General features: G+C 35.3%; 1 protein-coding gene across 3 annotated transcripts; it reads left to right on the top strand.

Annotated features, from left to right (window-relative positions):
• Positions 1–9430: 9430 nt before the first annotated feature.
• On the top strand, positions 9431–18537 carry LOC116107635 (CBS domain-containing protein CBSX6). 3 transcript variants are annotated; one of them, XM_031393926.1, is made up of 3 exons: positions 9433–10112; positions 13544–13728; positions 17408–18537. In XM_031393926.1, exons 1-3 carry the CDS (start codon positions 9957–9959, stop codon positions 18372–18374), a joined length of 1308 nt encoding a protein of 435 aa, XP_031249786.1. In that variant the 5' UTR covers positions 9433–9956; the 3' UTR covers positions 18375–18537. The 3 variants fall into 3 exon arrangements, with proteins under 3 accessions (XP_031249788.1, XP_031249786.1, XP_031249787.1); XM_031393927.1 differs by having other exon boundaries at positions 9435–10022; positions 13454–13728; XM_031393928.1 differs by lacking the exon at positions 13544–13728 and having other exon boundaries at positions 9431–10297.
• Positions 18538–18597: the final 60 nt, after the last annotated feature.

Genomic DNA, 18597 nt, shown 5'->3' on the forward strand with positions numbered 1-18597 from the left:
AATCAACATTAAATAAAATGCTACTGCTATTAACAATTTATCATTCAACATATTGTATGTACCACAAATTAAGTTAAGTGAACTAAATATTTTTTGTTTAGTTCACTTGACTTAATTAAGTTTTCATCAAAACAAAATGGGGGGTTAGCATAACTATACATCAAGTGACATCCCCACCCATCAAAAAATATATATAACAACAAAAGATAATTGGTTGTATGTCCATTGTAGCCCCACTCCTCCTACAAACAAATTAATGTGAAACACATTAAGTACAATTGTCGTTTTATATAAACCGTAAAGATGAAAATGCAAACCTGAACACAAAAGTAACAAATACAGACCTGCAGAATCCTACTGCCACAGCCAATAACTCACGAGTGAATCAACCAATCTGCTGACTCCCATCACCTGATAGAATAGGAAGCTAAATCTCCAAGTGATCCTCATCCTCCTCTTTCTAAAATGAAAAAGAGATAAAAATAATCTATAGGTTAGAATAAAGTAATTTTAAATATTGAATTAAACAAAACATGTAAGCAATAGAACTTACTTTTCACCCTTCTCCACTCCATTCAAAGTGCGACACTCGTCACATTCACATAACAACATCTCCACCGTAGCTGGTGACAAAGAAGCTTGGTAGCTATCAATAACCCTACTCCCAGCATTGAATGCAGACTCTGAAGCAACCGCACTGATCGGGATGGCTAGTATCTCATGAGCCATCGTAGACAATATAGGAAACTTGGTTGAATTTTCCTTCCACCACTGTAAGGCATCGAATGAGTCATGATCCCCCACACACTTATGACATCTCTCTCCCAAATAACAATCCAACTCAGACTTACTAGGCTCAACTGTTTCAACCACGTCCAGAAAAGTGCTAAAATCATCCCAGGCCTCAGCTCCCTCAACCGCATCCACCTCACCAATGGCTCCATGTCCATCCCCTTGTGATGTAGAAGCACGGGCGATAGTCATACCTTGATTAGCTTGAACATACTCGACATATAACTCATACAATGCATCCCAGACTGTTATCATATTTGCCCGTCCTTCTGCCTCAGAATACATCTTAGGGAATGCCCACTGAATAACCCTCATTTTCAACTGAGGATCCAATATAGCAGCCACAGACATCAACACATTACATTCCCCCCAATATTTATCAAACTTATGTTTCATTTTCCTAACCATTACTCTAATAAAATCATTTTCAGATTCACTTTTACTATCCAACATACATTTCACTGCACACACCTCTTTCAAGAATAAATTAGATGTCGGATAATCACTTCCTGAAATGAGTTTGGTTGAACCACGAAATACTTTTAAAATTTCGCAGACTTTGTCCACTTTCTCCCAGTCCTCGTCACTTGGATTATTATGATAATTGATATCCCTCTTTTCAATCTTGGAAAAACCTTTTTGAACTTAATTGTCGTTGCCAACATTTCATAGGTAGAATTCCACCTTGTTTTACAATGGATAATAAGTTTCCGATACGGCAATTTAAGTTGTTGAACAATCTCAGAAAATACCTTCAGCCTGCTTTCTGAACTGTTGATATATAACACACTCTCATAGATGTCGTCAATGATGTGTCTAATTTGATTGAGTCTATCTTGAACAATCAGGTTCAAGATGTGTGCGCAACATCTCACATGAAACAATTTACCTCCACAAAGGAGTTTCCCTGAAACTTCAAAATTTTCCTTCAAAACCTTAATCGCAACATCATTACTTAAAGCATTATCCACAGAAATAGTATATACCTTATTTTCAATTCCCTATCCCATTAGGCACTTGAAAATGTCGTCTGCAATCGCAATACCAGTCCGGGGAGTAGGTAGACAAACAAAGTTGAGGATACGTCTATTCAGCCTCCAAGTACTATCTATCCAATGCCCGGTCAACACCATATACTCCATCTTTTGATTCCTTGAATTCCATAAGTCTGTAGTCAAACTGATTTTTGTCATACTCTTCAATGAAGTCTTCAATTTGGCTTTCTCACTTTCATATACCTTCATACAATCTTTTTTACAAGTATGGCGGGAAACTGGAGTCCATCCAATACCTCATCATATTGCTCAAGCCCTCTTTCTCGACAACTGTAAATGGATACTCATGCATGAGCACCCAATGGGCGATCAATTCCTTCATTTTCAAAATGTCAAACTTCCCACTTAAAGCTGGCAAAATAGTAGTTGCAACATCATTACCTACACTCGGAAAACTAATATGTTGCTGCCTCATGGAAGCTTTTCTCCTTAAACACCGGCTTAAATGTCTATTAAACTGGGTGGTGCTTCCGATGGTATTAATACACAACTTGACTTTGCAATGGATACACTCAGCCTTTTTGGTACCATTATGGAGTACCACTTCCTTGAACTCCGTCCATACCACTGATGTCTTCCCTCTTTTTTGCTTCTGAATTGGATTTTGACTTTCATCACTATTATTTGGGCTACTAATACTTTGCTCAGTACTTATCATGGTTGCATTCAAGTTAAGGTTACCACCAGGTGTATTGGTAATTGTATCTTGTATTGTAGGGGTACTTAAGGAATTACCCTCCATTTACAAACCTATAAATGGAAAAAAAAAAAAATCAGCGATTTAATGCAAAACCAATATGAAATAAGGTCAAACTATTACATTGCACATACATCAAACCAATACATTATACATTGCACACCAATATTAATTGTCACCAATACATCCCAACATTCATTTATTCTTTAATTAGAGATGTTGGTTCGAGAATTAAATGCTCTATTTATTCATTCAAACCCATTTATTCTTTAAATGACTTTGTAGAATTATATGTCTTATGCCTATTTATTGTACCACATTAATCATAATGTCTTTAATGCAATTTAGAATTATATGTCTTATGCCTATTTATTTTACCAAATTGTTTCTTGCTTTGATAGAGAATTAATTCTTATATCTTTGAGTATAAAGGCAACCCAAACAGGTCAAATTTTCTAGCTCCTAAGGTTGTAGGAACTGGAATTAAATCCCTTTAGAATTAGAGCGTTTTACTTAATCGTCATATTCCATTCCACAAGTTTTCTAGCTCCTAAGGTTGTAGGAACTGGAATTGGCTCTAGTTTAGAATGTGGTGAACACTTAGGAAAAGTCGAGGTCGAGGAATTTCTAGGTATCGACCAAAAAAATATACAGGAAAGTCCATTGGACTAGTTGGAGGAGTTGCATTATCAGTGACATTAGTTTATTTTGCAACTGTGAATATGTATGAAGCATGGTCTTAGTTCGACAGCTTCCCAAAACTGGTACAAAATGAGCTTGAATATGTGTAATTACTTATTTGGCTGAGAGAGATAGGATAGAATGAAGCATCACTGCCTTTTACCCTTTTGCAATTTTTGAAATTTAATAATTAACAAAGCCCCCAGTCCCCACCACCAAATGCAGAACCACAAGGTCCACAACCACAATTCCACAACACAACCACAATCACAACCACAAACAATAACAATTTCAGTAAACCAATTTAAACAAACAAACAGACCCAATACATGGCAGACTGCTCTTTACAGAGTACACAAACATTAACCTTGTATGGGTTTCACAGCAACACCACCACGGTCAACGAGCACAACTTTAAATAGTCTGCTATTCCTTGAATTCTTTCATAGGAAAAAGCCCCTTGTTACAGACAAAGAATGCACAAAAAAATCATTGACATCGTTCACAAAAATCAATCGACGATTTGGGGATCACAAGCTACCAAACTGAAGAACAAAGCCAAAACAAACTACCTTACCCCGAGAAATCGACAGTCGACAGCGTCGCAGATTTGTTTCACGGCGAACAAAGAAATGCAACAAAATCGCAGCCAACAGAGAAATGTGACGAAAATCCAATGAAGATGACGATATCTGATTCTGATGATGACGGATTGACGAAAATCCGACAGAAATTGACTGCTGATGATGGCGAAGAGACTCGTGAGTTTGGGAGGAGTTTAAACTTTTACGGCAAGGGTTCATCTAGCGAAGGAAATCGACGATTTGGGAATTTTATTAACAAGGTCCATTTTGTTATTTTTTAAAACTTCTGTTGCATAATTTTTAATTAAATCCCATTACTTAAGAAAACATCAAAAAACCCCCTGCTTTTTCGAGCCAAGCTCGACTCACGAGCTTAACGAGCCAAGCAGAGTCGAGTCGGCTCGTAATCAGACGAACTGAGCCGTTAACAAGTTGGACGAGAGCCGAGCCAAGCCAAGCCGGCTAGCGAGCGGCTCGGTTCGTTAAGCAGCCCTATATTAGACCATTGTGGAAACTAGTGTGATTGAACCATCTAGTGGAGTGGTGTTGATAGAAGCTCAATAAAATAAACTAGAAGAACATAGGCTAAAGGATCTCAAGGCAAAAAATTACCTGTTTCAATCAATCAGTCGTTATATTTTGGGGACTATTCTCCAAAAGACACTTGCAAACAAATTTGGGATTCAATGAAGAAGAAATACCAAGGTTCATCCAGAGTGTAGCGTGCACAAGTTCAAACATTGAGAAGAGATTTTGAGACACTACAGATGAATGATGGTGGGTCTATTATTGATTATTGTGCAAGAACAATGGGGATAGTCAACAAGATGAGATTCCATGGTGAAATAAAAGAGGATGTGGTTATTGTTGAGAAGATTTTGCTTTCTTTGGTCCCAAAATATGATTATGTGGTCTGCTCAATTGAAGAATCCAATGATATAAATGAGCTTTCATTTGATGAACTTCAAAGCTCTTTATTGGTCCATGAACAAATGATGAATCGAAATTCATCCAGTTATGTTCAAGCTCTAAAGGCTTTCTACCTTTGCTCAATCCTCAAATTCAAGAGGAAGGGGTAGAGGTAGAGGTAGAGGTAGAAGTAGAGGAAGAGGCTGTAGAGGCAATAGAGATGGAAGAAGGCAATATGAGAATTTTAAAGCTGATGAAGGTCACTCAAATTACAGAGGACACGATCAACAATTTGACAAATCCAAAATAGAGTGCTACAGGTGTCATAAACTTGGTCATTACCGATCTAAATGTTACACCAAATGACAAAGAGAATGTGGAGAATCAAATTTTGCAGCAGAAAAGAATGAATCTGAGACTTTGTTGACGGCTTATCATGTCAATGAGGAACCCCAGTCAGATGTTTGGTATATGGATATAGGATGCAATAACCAAATGTGTGGAAGTAAGTCTTCTTTTTCTTATTTAGATGAAGATTTTCATTCTACTATGAGTTTTGGTGATTGTTCTACTGTGAAAGTAATAGGAAAAGGTGATATTAATATTAGAACCAAGAATGGTTTTGAAGAAACAATTTCCAATTTTTTTTTTTGTTCCTGATGTGAAAAGTAATTTTTTAAGTGATGGTCAGTTGCAAGAAAATGGTTATGTGATAACTATTCAAAAAAGTGCTTGTGAGATTTATGATCGCTCAAGAGGAGCAATTGATGTTGTTCAGATGAGTTCAAACATGTTGTTTCCTTTGAAGATAAGAACATCTCAACCTTGTTTATTGAAGCAAAAGAACCTTCATGGCTTTGGCATTTTTGCTATGGCCACTTGAATTTCGGCAGATTAAAAACTTTTCAACAGAAAGATACAGTGACTGGCCTCTCTAAAATTAACATTCCTTCTCAAGTTTGAGAAGAATGTGTTGTTGGCAAATAACACCATTCTCCATTCCCTCAAGGAAAGTCGTGGAGAGCAAAAAATGTCCTGGAGTTGGTTCATTCCGACATTTGTGGGCCAATAAATCCATCTTCAAATTGGGGTAAAAAAATATTTAATTACTTTAATTGATAATTATAATCGAAAAACTTGGGTTTAGTTTTTCCAAGAGAAATCAAAAGCTTTTAGTGCATTTAAAAGCTTTAAGGCGCTTGTGGAGAATGAAATAGAAAAAGCCATTAAAACTCTTCGCATTGATCGTGGAGCAGAATTTCACCCAAAAGCATTTGATATTTTTTTTGATGAGCAAGGAACTCATAGCTGCCTACACACCACAACAAAATTATGTATCAGAGAGGAAAAATAGAACCATTCTCAACATGGTAAGAAGCTTGCTGCCAAGAAGAAAAATACCCACAAGTTTCTAGCTCGAGGCAGTAAATTGGATCATTCATTTGCTGAACAAAAGCCCTACTTTTTTTTTGTTCAAAACATGACACTTGAGGAGGCTTGGAGTGGGCGTAAATCAACCATGGATCACTTAAGAATTTTTGGTTGCATCGCTTATGCACATGTCCCAAATGAGAAAATGAAGAAACTCGATGATAAGGGTAAAAAGTGTCTTTCTTGGCGTAAGTGAAGTATCCAAAGCATATAAGCTATTTAACCCACTCTCGAAGAAGATTGTCATCAACAGAGACATTATTTTTTATGAGGAGATCACTTGGGATTGGTATAGGCAATAACTTACTCTAGTCATGTTTGATGAAGAAAGGTAGTAGCCCCTACAACCACAAATTCCAGCTGCTTGTGTCCCTAAAAATTCACCAAATGAAGCTCCAACAGTCGCTGAAAATTTAACAATAGTAGAAGAATCCATTGATTCAGTAGCTGAATCACGCCTTTGTCGTGTTCGAAAGAGGCCTAAATGGATGACAACCTTTATTAATAAGGAAATTGTTCAATCTGAGGATCCAATTACTCACTTTGCTCTTTTTTCACATTGTGATCATACATATTTTGAAGATGTTGTCAAAGAATAAAAATGGCAGAAGGCAATAGATGATGAAATTACCGCTATTCAAGGACCAACACTTGGGAGCTTATTGATCTTCCAAAAGGACACAAGCCTATTCGTGTCAAGTGAGTTTACAAGACTAAATTGAAGGAGAATGGAGAAGTTGATAAGTACAAGGCTTGACTCGTTGCAAAAGGGCACAAACAAGAATTCAGTGTCGACTACAAAGAAGTGTCTACTCTAGTAGCAAGGCTTGACACTATTTGGTTAGTGTTATCCACTGCCCAAAACTCATGGCCTGTTTATCAGTTGGAAGTAAAGTCAACATTTTTGCATGGGGAATTGGAAAAAGAGGTGTACATTGATCAAGCTTCCGGATATGTGAAGAAAGGTCACGAAAACCATGAATACAAGCCAAGGAAGGCATTATATGACTAAAATAAACACCTAGAGCTTGGTATAGTCGTACAAACGCTTACTTTGCTTCGGAATGTTTTCTTAGTTATCCTTATAAACATACACTCTATAATAAATTTGGAGCAAATAGGAAGACGCTTATTGTGTGCTTATATGTTGATGACCTTATTTACGTTAATAATGATGGGGTCATGTATGATGATTTTAAGAAATCTATGATGAATGAATTTGATATGACATATATGGGGTTGATGTGCTATTTTCTTAGCATTGAATTAGTGCAATCTCCCGCTAGTGTCTTTATTTCACAAAAGAAATATGTCTTTGATATTTTAAACAGGTTCCAAATGAAGGATTGTAATCCAGTTTCGACTCCAACTGAGCCTGGTCTGAAACTCACAAGATATGGAACATAAAAAATGATTAATTCTACTCTATACAAGTAGATTGTTGGGAGCCTTATGTATTTGACATCCACGAGACCAGACATCATGTATGTTGTGAGTCTAATCAACATATACATGGAGAATCCATATGAAGTTTATCTTTTAGCTGGTAAGAGAATTTTTCGTTACTTGAATGGCATTACAGATTTTGGAATCATGTATAAAACTACTAGAAAATCAAGGTTGGTTGGTTTTTCAGATAGTGATTATGCTAGAGACTTTGATGATAGGAAGAGTACACCTGGTTCTGTGTTTATAATGAACTTTGAAGTTATTACCTGGTTATCAAAGAAGCAACAAATAGTAACAGTATCAACTACTGAAGTTGAGTTCATTGATGCAGCATCAAGCTCATGTAAGTTATTTGGTTATAGAGGCTACTTGGAGTTCTACACAATCAACAATAAGGTCCAACTTTAATTTAATGGGATAATGTTTCTACAATAAAGCTATCAAAGAATCCAGTTCTACATGATAGGAGCAAGCACATTGATGTAAGATTTCATTTTCTAAGTGATTTATGCAATAATGGTGTTATTGAGTTGGTATTTTGTAAAAGTGAAGATCAGTTTGCAGATTTGGTAACCAAGCCCCTCAAGTTTCCTGCCTTTGTGAAGCTTAGAAGAATGCTTAGAGTATGCTCTTCAAAGGACATCATCAAAAATAATTAATTAATATATCAAAAAAAATTAAATCATCAAAAATAATTTTACAACTTACTTATAAAATTAGGTATTTGAATATGATTGAATGACTTCATATCAAAGATAAATAAAACAACTGAAGTAGATGATATGTTATGTGTTTAATAGACTGGATGACTTCATATCAGAGATAAATTAATTAATTGAATTAGAAGATTTTTTTTTACCAATTGTCCGATTTACTCACGCTTCGACTAATCCTCAGAGGAGACTAGCGTGAATTATATGATATGCTAACATACTGAGTAGCCACATTAATTTATATATAATAATCTATATATTGTTTTATCTCTTATCTATATCCTAACAAATAATAATATTATTAGCTATTCTAAAAATTGTATATCTCGCATGTTTCATTGAATCATGGTCTCCATGATGCAATATCTCCCATAAAATAACTATATATCTTTGTTTTTATCTTTTTAAGATAAAATACCCTTTTACCAAATTTATCCAAAAAGAGGATTTAGTACATAAACCACCCCTACGTGGCCAGGTTAAATAATAGAGACTTAGAATATATTATTTAAAAAGTCTTCAATTTGATTTTCTTTGATTGTTAGTAGGTAACCACTAAAGGGTTTATTTAATTGTTAACTTTAGGATCCTAAGAGATTAAACGGGATGCACATAAGCTGACCTAAATACAAAAATAAATAAATAAATAAATAAAAAATTGATAAACATAAACCAACATACATATTTACATATTAAACCATTAAAGTTAACATACATAAGTTATGGTTGTTCGGTTCCGAGTATCCTGCATTTTGTTTTTATTAACCCCTTTATTCTTTAATTTTATTTTATATTAGTCTCGGTTTCAGTTCCTAACTATAGGAATCGAAACTGGAATCGCACAATAACGGTTCTAAAAATTTGGAATCGAAACCTACTCTTTAACGGTCGATTTCGGATAGAAACTAGAATAAATTTCAGATACCTACCGATTCTGATTACAATCGATTCTTTTGAACATCCTTAACATAATCATTAAACGAACATATATATATATATATATATATATCTATAAATATAAAGTCTGTCGTTAAAGAGTGATTCTCCCAAACTTAGAGGGTAAATTAAAATGCAATTAGTTTTCTTTTGTTGGGACCGCCGAAGAAGGAAATTCCATCCATGCAAATTATAAGCCTTGATCCGCCGACAACAATCGCCCTGTTAATTCTCCAAAAATATCCAATCTCTTCTTGTCCTTTCTCTATCTCCGTAACAGCGAGTACAGCAAAGAAAGCAATAAAAGTCTCCCTCCCTCAATAATTTGCTCCCATCCAATCTGCTCCACCCACAGCACCTCCTTTTTCTCCTTCATTAAGACCCCTTTTTTCTGACAAAAATATAGCACGAAACAATCAGGAACCAGCACAGCACAACACAATTATAGGAACAGAAAAATAGCGTCAGTATTAACATTTCTTTGATGGGCTTTAACCACTTTCTTCAATGGCAATTTACCCTCTCAGCTTCTTCAGCTCTTACTCTCTTTGTCTTCTTTTGATCCTATACCGCCGACCTATCACTCGTTTTCATCTTCTTCTCATCTTTCTTCACTCTCTTTTATAACCCACTTTTTTTTTTTGATTTCTTTCTTTGTTGTATAGCTTCTTTGTTGAAAGAGTTCGTGTTTGTTTGAGAGATTTTGATTATGGCATCGGTGTTTATATACCATGTGGTGGGGGATCTGACGGTGGGGAAGCCAGAGCTGGCGGAGTTTTATGAGACGGAGACGGTGGAGGCGGCGATAAAGGCGATTGGGGAGTCGACGGAGTGTGGAATTCCGGTGTGGAAGAAGAGATCACTGGTGGGGATTGAGAATAATGAGATGAGGCAACAGAGGTTTGTGGGCATTCTTAATTCTTTTGATATTGTTTCGTTTCTGGCTAGAGCTGAGTGCTTGGAGGATCAAGATAAGGCTACGAAGACTCCGGTTTCTGAGGTTGTTGTTCCTAATAATTCTCTGTTGAGACAAGTTGATCCTGGCACAAGGTTTGTTTTATTCTTATTTGTTTCTATTGACCTTAGAAATTTTATTTACAACGATTTGTAGACATGGGGTATCTCGATCCAACGGTTGATCTTATAGTTCTATGCATCTTTAATTGAGATTTGGGTGGGTGATGTTACAACTGATTTGATAAATGGTAGTATTACACTTTGGTTAATCCTAATCGAGGATCAGTGTATTGTGGTATTTGTAACTTAAAATTAGTAATTTTTTTTTTTTTTTTTTTTTGAAATTTGTGTATATATTTTGAAATTCAAGTTTTGGTGATCATCTTATGAATTTTGAGAAACATAGAAGATACAAACTTTTTAAGCTTAGTGTTTCTCTTGGAATAATTGAATTATGATTACTCTATTGCAATATTTATACCTATAATTTTTATTTTTTTGCATTTGTATATTGTGAAATTTATGTGAGCGTATATATATTTGGGTTGGGTTGGTTTCTTGAATTGAATATTTTTTGATACTCATTAATGGTGTGTTTGGTTGTGATGATTCATGTCCATTCATTGGAGGTAGATATTTTTAGGTATGTCTTTTTTAAAAGATGGTGTAACATCATCATAACAAATGAATTGGTGTGGGATCAGTTTTATGATTTATGAGGAGGCACACTCATTAATTCTGAAAAAGATTGCAATGAAGGCTGCAAATTGGTTAAAACTTAAAAGGGTCCCATTGACAATGATGCATTAATATAATGAGTCACAATTGATATTGTCAAATTCGGTATTCTTTGATTTATGCAAGTCTCTGATACTGTTCACTCAACCACTCTATTGTGAGTTACGTATAACTCTTTATGTGTGTTCCTTCTAGAGTTCATCAATGCTCAATTTTATTTGATTTTTGCTTAGTTGATCTGTTTCTAGGTATTGAAATGATATTATATTGTATTCAGTCATTATTGCATTCTCTCATATGAAGATTTTCACTAAAGATTCACCCACATAATCCCGACCTATTTACCATTTAAGTCTAAGGCACTCGGATTAGAACCTTCAGCTTGTTTTTTATTTTGTTGAACTCTTAGTATTAATCATCTTTTTAGTGATGATCATAGTATGATTTATTTATTTTCTTTCCTCTCTTGATCTTGTTTCTGTTACGTGACCATCTTGGTCTCTTTTAGTGGCATATTGCATATGTGCTCTGTTCTATATTGCTACTTTTATTCTTCTAAGGATTAAAATGCACATTTTGAGGTGTTCTTCTGGTTCAGTCCGGTTCGGTTGGTTCAGTTCTTTTTATTTCTCTTTTTACTTGAAAGTCAGCAACACTTTCTCTTCTCTTCATTGGAAACCGGTCAGATTCACTATTTTTTGGGCCCCTATTTCATTTATGCCACATATGATTCTGCTGGAGGTTATATAAAACTTATAAAGTCCCAATCCTTATAGCAACCAATTCGGCCTTGTATAATTGTGATTTGTAAACTTCAATATACTTTTATGCATCTTGCTCGGAACCTATCAGGATGTTAATCATTCAACATAAAGTTTGGTTTCATTTTTTAGGCATGCTATCTTTTTGATAAATACTTGAAGATTTCAGGCTGCTTTTTGCAGATAATTGTAATACTGATTCTATTGCCTTTTACAGATACTAGCATTTAGCTCTTTAGAAACCAACTTCCTGTGAAATGTGAATCCTTGTTAGATTATATGCTTGATGTCTTTCTCTGTTGAAAATAGTTTAAGATAAGAAAATACATGTGTTTTTTGTTTTATATTACGAGATATCCCATTATAAGCTTCTCCAAGATGTTTATAGATGGTTATGCTCATAAATAATCTTTATGGGTACACTGGGCATCCCGTACTGGACTGGGCTAGACTAATTCCTTAGAATAAAATTAGATTGGATAGGATTGTACTATATATAACATTGTGTTATATTTGATATAGTATTGAATTAGTAAATAGATGTTTTTGTGCTATTAATTATAATTTCTGTAACTAATATACGCAGTTTCTCATTTTCTTCAATCTTTCCCCTGGCTATAGTTTTTCCAATCACAAGACTAGGGGCGTTTAATGCAATCTCAAGGTCTTGTGTAATACAGTTCTGTCTAACAAACTTGCCCTAACTGTATGGTTTTAGTTTTGTTATGTTAGAACATGTTTAGTGGACAGGATTTCACAACACAAAATCTTAAGGTTGTATTAAATTCTCTTAACCCCATTCTCTCATGGGATTAGGTTAGAAATGAAAATAGTGTAGATTTTAGTACACAAGAAGAAATGAAAATGTTTGGTTAGGGTTTTTTTTTCTTTTTCTCCTTTTTAATCTTTTCTTCACATAATGAAATTCTTACTTGATAGGCCCAAAATTTTAGTGGTTATAAGTAAAAAATTAATGCCATTTTGTTGAACTTTCATTTATTGGTAGCAGAAAGTTATGGAGGTTGGTGTTGGCCAACATCTTTGAACTGAAAGAATGTTTTCAGGTATGCTATGTAATTTTTGGTTCTAGTTCACAGAAGAAGGAAAAGATTTGAGTAGCCTGTCATTTGTACATTGTTATTGAAGGTCTTTTTCGGTTCCATATTTTTCTCATTGTATTCCTGAAGGCCATAAGGAAGTAATCTTTTGAGCTTACTTGGTCAAAAAGGGTAAAAGATAACAACCAAATCCTCTTTAAGCAGATCATTACAATCTTTTTTGCCGCCTGCATTACGGACGTGGTCTATGATGTAGTTGATGTTAGTAATGCAGTGGAGATCTGAAGTACGCAGTCATACTGGAAAAGCATGATGACACTTCCCTGGCATTTGCATTGAACCCAAGGGGTTTAAATTCCTGCACCTCTTGCTCTTGTTGCCTAAGAATTGTGGTGTTGACTTAAGAGTAGGGAGTTGGAAGGATAGATAGCTGGGATCTAACTAATACTTAACTGCATAAACAATCCTTTCTCAGAAAAGTTCAGTCCATTATTTAGAGGATGCAATTGATAGATTCATGGAATAGACCTTTCTTGCAGATTTATGTAAAACCCGTGACTAATCCAGATCACTGGAAGTCCTGTCTTAGCAGAATACTTGGGTTGGGCTGGGGAATATTCCCTGGTAGAATGGAAAGTCTTTTTGGCTGTTATGGTGCAACTGTGACATGGATGAACAATATGAAAGCGGAGTTTTATGAGACGGAGACGGTGGAGGCGGCGATAAAGGCGATTGGGGAGTCGACGGAGTGTGGAATTCCGGTGTGGAAGAAGAGATCACTGGTGGGGATTGAGAATAATGAGATGAGGCAACAGAGGTTTGTGGGCATTCTTAATTCTTTTGATATTGTTTCGTTTCTGGCTAGAGCTGAGTGCTTGGAGGATCAAGATAAGGCTACGAAGACTCCGGTTTCTGAGGTTGTTGTTCCTAATAATTCTCTGTTGAGACAAGTTGATCCTGGCACAAGGTTTGTTTTATTCTTATTTGTTTCTATTGACCTTAGAAATTTTATTTACAACGATTTGTAGACATGGGGTATCTCGATCCAACGGTTGATCTTATAGTTCTATGCATCTTTAATTGAGATTTGGGTGGGTGATGTTACAACTGATTTGATAAATGGTAGTATTACACTTTGGTTAATCCTAATCGAGGATCAGTGTATTGTGGTATTTGTAACTTAAAATTAGTAATTTTTTTTTTTTTTTTTTTTTGAAATTTGTGTATATATTTTGAAATTCAAGTTTTGGTGATCATCTTATGAATTTTGAGAAACATAGAAGATACAAACTTTTTAAGCTTAGTGTTTCTCTTGGAATAATTGAATTATGATTACTCTATTGCAATATTTATACCTATAATTTTTATTTTTTTGCATTTGTATATTGTGAAATTTATGTGAGCGTATATATATTTGGGTTGGGTTGGTTTCTTGAATTGAATATTTTTTGATACTCATTAATGGTGTGTTTGGTTGTGATGATTCATGTCCATTCATTGGAGGTAGATATTTTTAGGTATGTCTTTTTTAAAAGATGGTGTAACATCATCATAACAAATGAATTGGTGTGGGATCAGTTTTATGATTTATGAGGAGGCACACTCATTAATTCTGAAAAAGATTGCAATGAAGGCTGCAAATTGGTTAAAACTTAAAAGGGTCCCATTGACAATGATGCATTAATATAATGAGTCACAATTGATATTGTCAAATTCGGTATTCTTTGATTTATGCAAGTCTCTGATACTGTTCACTCAACCACTCTATTGTGAGTTACGTATAACTCTTTATGTGTGTTCCTTCTAGAGTTCATCAATGCTCAATTTTATTTGATTTTTGCTTAGTTGATCTGTTTCTAGGTATTGAAATGATATTATATTGTATTCAGTCATTATTGCATTCTCTCATATGAAGATTTTCACTAAAGATTCACCCACATAATCCCGACCTATTTACCATTTAAGTCTAAGGCACTCGGATTAGAACCTTCAGCTTGTTTTTTATTTTGTTGAACTCTTAGTATTAATCATCTTTTTAGTGATGATCATAGTATGATTTATTTATTTTCTTTCCTCTCTGATCTTGTTTCTGTTACATGACCATCTTGGTCTCTTATAGTGGCATATTGCATATGTGCTCTGTTCTATATTGCTACTTTTATTCTTCTAAGGATTAAAATGCACATTTTGAGGTGTTCTACTGGTTCAGTCCGGTTCGGTTGGTTCAGTTCTTTTTATTTCTCTTTTTACTTGAAAGTCAGCAACACTTTCTCTTCTCTTCATTGGAAACCGGTCAGATTCACTATTTTTTGGGCCCCTATTTCATTTATGCCACATATGATTCTGCTGGAGGTTATATAAAACTTATAAAGTCCCAATCCTTATAGCAACCAATTCGGCCTTGTATAATTGTGATTTGTAAACTTCAATATACTTTTATGCATCTTGCTCGGAACCTATCAGGATGTTAATCATTCAACATAAAGTTTGGTTTCATTTTTTAGGCATGCTATCTTTTTGATAAATACTTGAAGATTTCAGGCTGCTTTTTGCAGATAATTGTAATACTGATTCTATTGCCTTTTACAGATACTAGCATTTAGCTCTTTAGAAACCAACTTCCTGTGAAATGTGAATCCTTGTTAGATTATATGCTTGATGTCTTTCTCTGTTGAAAATAGTTTAAGATAAGAAAATACATGTGTTTTTTGTTTTATATTACGAGATATCCCGTTATAAGCTTCTCCAAGATGTTTATAGATGGTTATGCTCATAAATAATCTTTATGGGTACACTGGGCATCCCGTACTGGACTGGGCTAGACTAATTCCTTAGAATAAAATTAGATTGGATAGGATTGTACTATATATAACATTGTGTTATATTTGATATAGTATTGAATTAGTAAATAGATGTTTTTGTGCTATTAATTATAATTTCTGTAACTAATATACGCAGTTTCTCATTTTCTTCAATCTTTCCCCTGGCTATAGTTTTTCCAATCACAAGACTAGGGGCGTTTAATGCAATCTCAAGGGCTTGTGTAGTACAGTTCTGTCTAACAAACTTGCCCTAACTGTATGGTTTTAGTTTTGTTATGTTAGAGCATGTTTAGTGGACAGGATTTCACAACACAAAATCTTAAGGTTGTATTAAATTCTCTTAAACCCATTCTCTCATGGGATTGGGTTAGAAATGAACATAGTGTAGATTTTAGTACACAAGAAGAAATGAAAATGTTTGGTTAGGTTTTTTTTTTCTTTTTTTTCTTTTTAATCTTTTCTTCACATAATGAAATTCTTACTTGATAGGCTAAGAAAAAAATCAATGCCATTTTGTTGAACTTTCATTTATTGGTAGCAGAAAGTTATGGAGGTTGGTGTTGGCCAACATCTTTGAACTGAAAGAATGTTTTTAGGTATGCTATGTAATTTTTGGTTCTAGTTCACCAAAGAAGGAAAAGATTTGAGTAGCCTCTCATTTGTACATTGTTATTGAAGGTCTTTTTCAGTTCCATATTTTTCTCATTGTATTCCTGAAGACCTTAAGGAAGTAATCTTTTGAGTTTACTTGGTCAAAAAGGGTAAAAGATAACAACCAAATCCTCTTTAAGCAGATCATTACTATCTTTTTTGCCGCCTGCATTACAGACGTGGTCTATGATGTAGTTGATGTAGTAATGCAATGGAGATCTGAAGTATGCGGTCATACTGGAAACACATCATGACACTTCCCTGGCATTTGCATTGAACCCAAGGGGTTTAAATTCCTGCACCTCTTGTTCTTGTTGCCTAAGAATTATGGTGTTGACTTAAGAGTAGGGAGTTGGAAGGATAGATAGCTGGGATCTAACTAATACTTAACTGCATAAACAATCCTTTCTCAGAAAAGTTCAGTCCATTATTTAGAGGATGCAATTGATAGATTCATGGAATAGACCTTTCTTGCAGATTTATGTAAAACCCGTGACTAATCCAGATCACTGGAAGTCCTGTCTTAGCAGAATATTTGGGTTGGGCAGGGGAATATTCCCTGGTAGGATGGAAAGTCTTTTTGACTGTTTGTGCAACTGTGACATGGATGAACAATATGAATGTCGGAATTTAGTATAGATTATTGCTTCTTTCACTTTCTGTCGTAAAAGTTCTGCTGATGGCAGAGAATTTTGTTTGCTTATGAAGTTCTTTATCTTTATTTTGAATGATTTTTTATTTTGTATGCATATATTCATTGCTTGCACTTAAGGGCTGAATAGTGTATGAAATGATAAAAGTTACAGCAGTTCCAGTTCAACTGTCTTTTGCAGTGACATCTGTTTCGAGTTCTTTTAAGTGTTAGTAGCTCATGGAAGAGATTCTGAATGTCTAGAACTTTTTCTAGGTTGCTGGCCTTGTGGCTCCTTGCGCCTACTCACCAAGTCATATTTGCCTGATGGGTAAAAGAGTAGTAAATTTTTTGCTTATGGTGGAGTTATCCGTATTCTATGTTTGTAGATGATTTATTCGTGCTTCATGCACTTGAGAGTTCTATGACATGTTATCTTGTATACTCTTTTTATGTTTTCTACTTTATGTAATTGATTTCTTTTCTCTGCATAATATTCACTTTTACTGATATTGTTCTGATTTTTTTGACTCTGATGCAAGATTGATAGATGCGCTGGAGATGATGAAGCAAGGCGTGAAGCGTCTTCTTGTTCGAAAGAGTGTAATGTGGAAAGGCATGAGTAAGAGGTTCTCAATTCTTTATAATGGTAAATGGCTCAAGAACATTGATCCATCTTACAGCAGCGGCAACAACCTCATTGCCAACACTAACCGCCCTTCCTCATCATCCACCTCCTCTTCCCGCGACAAGTTTTGTTGTCTTTCTAGAGAAGATGTCATTCGTTTTCTAATTGGTTGTCTTGGTGCTCTTGCTCCTATTCCTCTCTCGTCTATCTCCTTACTTGGAGCCATCAACCCAAACTACAGCTCCATCGAAGCCTCCCTTCCAGCCATCGAGGTTACTAATAAGCCACCTGGAGACCCCAGTGCAATCGCAGTTGTGGAGCCCACCCAGGATGGTCAATATAAAATTATAGGAGAGATTTCAGCTTCAAAATTATGGAAATGTGATTATTTAGCTGCAGCATGGGCTTTAGCCAATCTTTCATCTGGGCAGTTCGTGATGGGGGTAGAGGATAACATGACCCCAAGATCCCTTCCTGATTACTCGGTTAATTCACCAGTCGGAGAAAATAATACAGCCAATGGGGTCGGTTCACCAAGACCGAGAAAGTTCTGCAGTAGGAGCATCGGATTTAACCCTTCTAGTCCAAGCTTGGGTATCAGTAGGACCTCGAGTTTTGGTATGAGCAGAAGCATGTACAGGGGCAGAAGTGCTCCATTGACATGTAAAATTACAAGTTCATTAGCTGCAGTCATGGCGCAGATGCTGTCTCATAGAGCAACTCATGTGTGGGTGACAGAAGATGAAAGCGACGATGTCTTAGTTGGCGTCGTGGGCTATGCTGACATCTTGACCGCTGTTACAAAACAACCTACGGCATTGAATCTGGGAAATATGGGAAATCGATCATACGAAGGGTTTGCAACTGAAATTCAATCTTGAATTATTCAATTTTTCTTCGTTAGTTTAGCCTATTTGCAACTTCATGCCTCAAGTATAGAGGAGATTTGGATTGTGAGGTTTATACTAGTTAATTTCTTGATTGTCAGAGAACGATGTATGAACCAGTTATAAAGTTAAGAAGTTTGTGTGCTCTTTTTATTTATTTGTAAATAAATTTGATCTTTTTATTTTATTTGTGTTCTTGTAGAAATTCAAGTTAGGA

This window comes from Pistacia vera, unplaced genomic scaffold, assembly GCF_008641045.1.
Source record: "Pistacia vera cultivar Batoury unplaced genomic scaffold, PisVer_v2 Contig544, whole genome shotgun sequence".
Classification (NCBI taxonomy): Eukaryota; Viridiplantae; Streptophyta; class Magnoliopsida; order Sapindales; family Anacardiaceae; genus Pistacia; species Pistacia vera.

Bases quoted from the DNA above. Each gene is read 5' to 3' on its own strand.
- LOC116107635 (XM_031393928.1), top strand. From the start codon at position 9,957: ATGGCATCGGTGTTTATATACCATGTGGTGGGGGATCTGACGGTGGGG. The intron at 10,298-17,407 runs GTTTGTTTTATT...CTCTGATGCAAG, and splicing joins CAAGTTGATCCTGGCACAAG to ATTGATAGATGCGCTGGAGA.